Source organism: Phragmites australis, chromosome 24 (genome assembly GCF_958298935.1).
Source record: "Phragmites australis chromosome 24, lpPhrAust1.1, whole genome shotgun sequence".
Taxonomy (NCBI): domain Eukaryota; kingdom Viridiplantae; phylum Streptophyta; class Magnoliopsida; order Poales; family Poaceae; genus Phragmites; species Phragmites australis.
This window is the reverse complement of record NC_084944.1, coordinates 15,258,937-15,263,111: the sequence shown is the minus strand read 5'-3', so window position 1 is coordinate 15,263,111 and position 4,175 is coordinate 15,258,937. Positions and strand designations below refer to the sequence as shown.

General features: G+C 45.1%; 1 protein-coding gene across 1 annotated transcript; it reads left to right on the top strand.

Annotated features, from left to right (window-relative positions):
- Positions 1-635: 635 nt before the first annotated feature.
- LOC133906917 (uncharacterized) lies at positions 636-1,669 on the top strand. The gene is made up of 2 exons (XM_062348878.1): positions 636-792; positions 899-1,669. Exons 1-2 carry the CDS (start codon positions 785-787, stop codon positions 1,491-1,493), a joined length of 603 nt encoding a protein of 200 aa, XP_062204862.1. The 5' UTR covers positions 636-784; the 3' UTR covers positions 1,494-1,669.
- The last annotated feature ends 2,506 nt before the right edge of the window (positions 1,670-4,175 follow it).

Below are 4,175 nucleotides of genomic sequence, written 5' to 3'. Positions count from 1 at the left end.
AAATGAGTTAAAAACCTATGGCATCATCGATAAGATGTGTTTCAATGTGTCAACGCACGGGCGCTAGAGCCTAAAATAAGTCACCGAAATATGAGACCGCAGAGGCTCCCAATAACAATTTTCTTAATAAATAGTTGATCAGTGTTAGCTTCAGTGTTTGTCTTTGCTTTAGAACGGTTGTGCTGAATGTTAACTTCTACTTTACAGTGGTTGTTATAGATAATGCTTCTTAATGTTAGCTTCAATTGCTATCTTATGAAATTTTTTAATTTCTATTATAACCCACGGATATTTAAATAGTACATATAAACGTCATACTCTTTCTCATTCTTAATTTGATTAATGACACTCACTTTGACAGCAAAGAGCACTCCATAAAGTGCTGCAAATGATCAACTTTTCCGTGTTTATTCGGTCGGTTTATTTTTGCTTTTAACTTTAAAAAAAATACTAACTTCGTTCTCTTTTAATGATGTTTTTAGCCTGTGACACATAAAAAGTTACAATAATTTATATATATATATATATATGATATATTTACCTCTCTTAATTTTTTTAACATTCAATTAATAGCACGTAAATCACTAATCCATCATATTTATTAAATTAAAACTTCACTGTATAATAACTATTAATATAAGCGCTTGCTTCTACGCCGTAGCTTAGCCTAGGTTCTCTTCCTCAGCTTTTCCTCTTCCTTTCCATCCCCATTCTCCCAACTCGATCTGCGAAACCGGCATTCCAAGAACCGCGAGCCTCCGATCCAGTCTGCTCCCCTCCTCCCATGGATGAGTAAGTTCCTTCTCTCGCAGTGTGTGATCCAAATACGAGCAAAAATTGCAACCTTCCGAAGGATCAAGAACTCCATTTCCTGAACATTTTGTTGTTCTCATCCCAGATCTGAGGAGCATAGCGATGGCAATGGTGGCGGGCACCACCACCACGGGTACGAGTGGAAGTTTCCGGCGGCGCTGTCGGCGAACACGACGAGCGTGCACGTGACGGCGCTGGATGGCGTTGTGAACGTAAACTCGCTCTTCACGGTGGCCGTCTTCGTGGGCCTCTCCCTCGCGACCCCGGGGCAGCTCCGCAGCCTCGCCGGCGACCCGTCCTGCGACGCCGGGCCGGGCGTGGCGCGGTCTCTTCTGGTCCTCGAGGTCGTCGCCTTCTCCTCCTTCCTCTTCTCCAGCCTGGTCGCTCAGGGGCTGAAGCTGGCGCTGAACCTCATCAACTCCAAGGACCCGCACGACGCGGTGCGCGCACACATCGACGCCCGCGTGCTCCGGCTCGGGATGCTGGCCTCCGCCGTGGGCTCCGTCGTCGGGTGCGTGTTCCTGATGGTGTCCATGGTGATGGTCGTGCAGATCCGGCTCGGCACGCTCAGCTGCGCGAGCAACCGCGCCGCCGCCAAGGCCGCCGCCGGGCTCGTCGGGCTCGTCACCTCCGCGCTCGCCGTCTACGTTGGCACCGTCTTCTACACCTTCACCCACTGATGACTGATGGTCGATGGATCTCAGCTCGACCGGCGCGATGTGTTGTAGAATGAGTCTGTGATGCTTATGTATTTTATCTTACTTGCATCATCCTGATTGCTGTGGAGAAACTGTTGCTGAAAATGTGGTTTTTATGGGGATAAAATTATGCGATGATCTTGCAATGCCCGACGCTTTGATCTTGTCCAAGAAAAAGCAGAAAATTCGCCTTTGGTTTGTCGTTGCTACCAAGTAGCCAAAATTAGTGCTTCTTGACCGAAAAGGCTTCAGAGAAGGCTCGCTTCATAGGTTTGTGTGATTTTACCCTTCTGAATGTTGGCCGCTTCCATGGTATGGTACTACTGAACTCTGAATCCTGTGCTATCTGAATGTCTAATGCTACGACTGAAGCTGAACATGAAGGCCAGACAATGAATCAATCATACATTGTTTCCCCTCAAACTGGCTAAGATTTTCTTGTTATCGGAAGTCAACACCGTGGCGTGCAGTGAGCACGGAACCTGATTCCTGGATCAATTCCAGACACGCGTACCGTCCTGCCAAAAAGGAGAAAACACTGATCAAGTACCCACATGTCCATCGCTGTAGCTCGGTTGGTAGCATGTATGGGTAACAAATGGTTCCTGAAATTCGAAGAATAATGTTATTGCTACCTATGGGCACGATTTCAGGATTGATACAACACTACTTTTGTCACAGAGTAGACACAATGGCATTGCTTCCTTTGATTTCGAGAGGTTCGTTGATCACTGCATTCACTTCGCTGGCCTTTTCTTGTGGCGAGCTAAACCCATCAACCCGGTAGTAGAAGTAGCAGCACATCTTCCAGAACAGCTCCTTTAAAGGCAAAAACTGGAAAAAACAAATGTCATTAGGGAGCGAAGTAAACCCATTTTAGTAGTTCAGGAGGTAAAATGAGACAAAAAAATGTGGGACAGACCAAATACTTAAGGACTAATAGACTTTTTTCTTATATGTATCATGGTATATCACGAAACCAAAGTACAAAACAAGATACTCGCAGAAATTTGGAACCCATCATTTGTCCTAAGAGTTGGCACACAGCAATATACCTCGTAGCTTTGAACATCATTCAGGAGACGCCCACATGTGGTCACTAGCTTGAACAACTTCCTGTATTCTGGATCTCTAACAACAGAGTCCGGGATCTTTTCCATAACAAGCAATGCTGAGAGTACAATGGGTCCTAATCCAAATGTCAAAGGCGCATTTTCCATGTATTCCTCTGATGTTCGCACGTATTTGCTCATCCTCCACTCTACCTCGGTCACCGTAGACCTCAGCAAATCCAGCCACTGCAGAATCCATTAAACTTTGTCAACACTAAGAACTGGAGAGAATAGAACGAGAGCACACTACCAGAAGATTCAGGGATATCACCTTGCTCCCTTGCTGGATTATGCTTCCTTCGGTCGTCATCAGCACACGAATTGACTTCTTCTCGCATCTCTTGGCAGTACCCCGACCGAGATCGCTCAGCCTGATCCCCCTTCCAGTCCTTTGCATCATACTTGATTTCAAGATCACGATCCCAGTTTGTATGACCATTAAGAATGGAATTCTATTTTCTTCTCGTGGTACACATGTAATACCAACGTCCCGCTCCATAGCCTCCACCTCGATTCAGCCTTCACCACTTGAGAATAAAGTTGGTTATTCCCTCCACTGGTTCTGCCCCACCCAGATCGATCTTTCGTCTAGAAATGCCCGAAGAATCTCGAAAGATTGGGGACGCAGAGTTTAATGGGTAATATAGGTTTGTGCTATCTCAGCACTTGTGTCAAACTTAGTTACGTTTAGTCATGAAGACTACTAGATATTTATTTATTCATGCTTTCTAAAGTTTAGACGTCCAACATTTAGGAAGAGTGATTAGACGATAGTGCCCGTGAGGGTTAAGGTTCGGGAAGGAGGTTTTTAGGGTCGTTAGTATGCTCTCTAGATTTAGAGGGATGTCTGGAGAAGCAGGCCACTCCGACAAAGAAGGCAGGCGCGGGGGTAGGGCGGCGAGGCAGTAGGGTGGCAAGGCGGTAGGGGCACCACCGACCGTGGGTGGCGGAGGATAGCCGGTGGGCCAGGGGGTGAGGGAACGTCAAAACAAGTTGTTAACGAGGGAGGGGCAACAGCTGCGGATCCGGCAATGGGGCCACCATCGAAGACGGTCAGATGTGGACGGGAGGTGGGGGAGTGAGCTGGAGGTGAGCGTGGAGGCTGGAGGTTGAAGAAAGGTTACAAGCTATTGGATGCCATCCAACAGGTCATAGCAACATCCAACAGCTTACAGCCGTCGTCCGAAAACAAATAAAAAATAGGCGCCTGATAAATAGCAAGACCCTTATCTATTATATTATTATTTGAAGGGGAAAAAAGCCACCACATTCGCTATCAAGGTCACGAAATTACCACGTTAATCAGAAAAAATGATATAGATCACTCATTGCTATTAACATCTAACTATCTAATTTAAACCGAGTCCATATCAAATACGATTAATAAATAGCTGAATTCATAAACCAAAGAGTCTATATCAAATACAATTAATAAATACCTAAATCTGTAATTAAAAATTATGAAAAATTAAAAATTCGATTTTCATACGATTTGGGAAGCAAAATATCTAAATAAAAGATTCCAAATAAAATAAATTAATAATAATTAAAA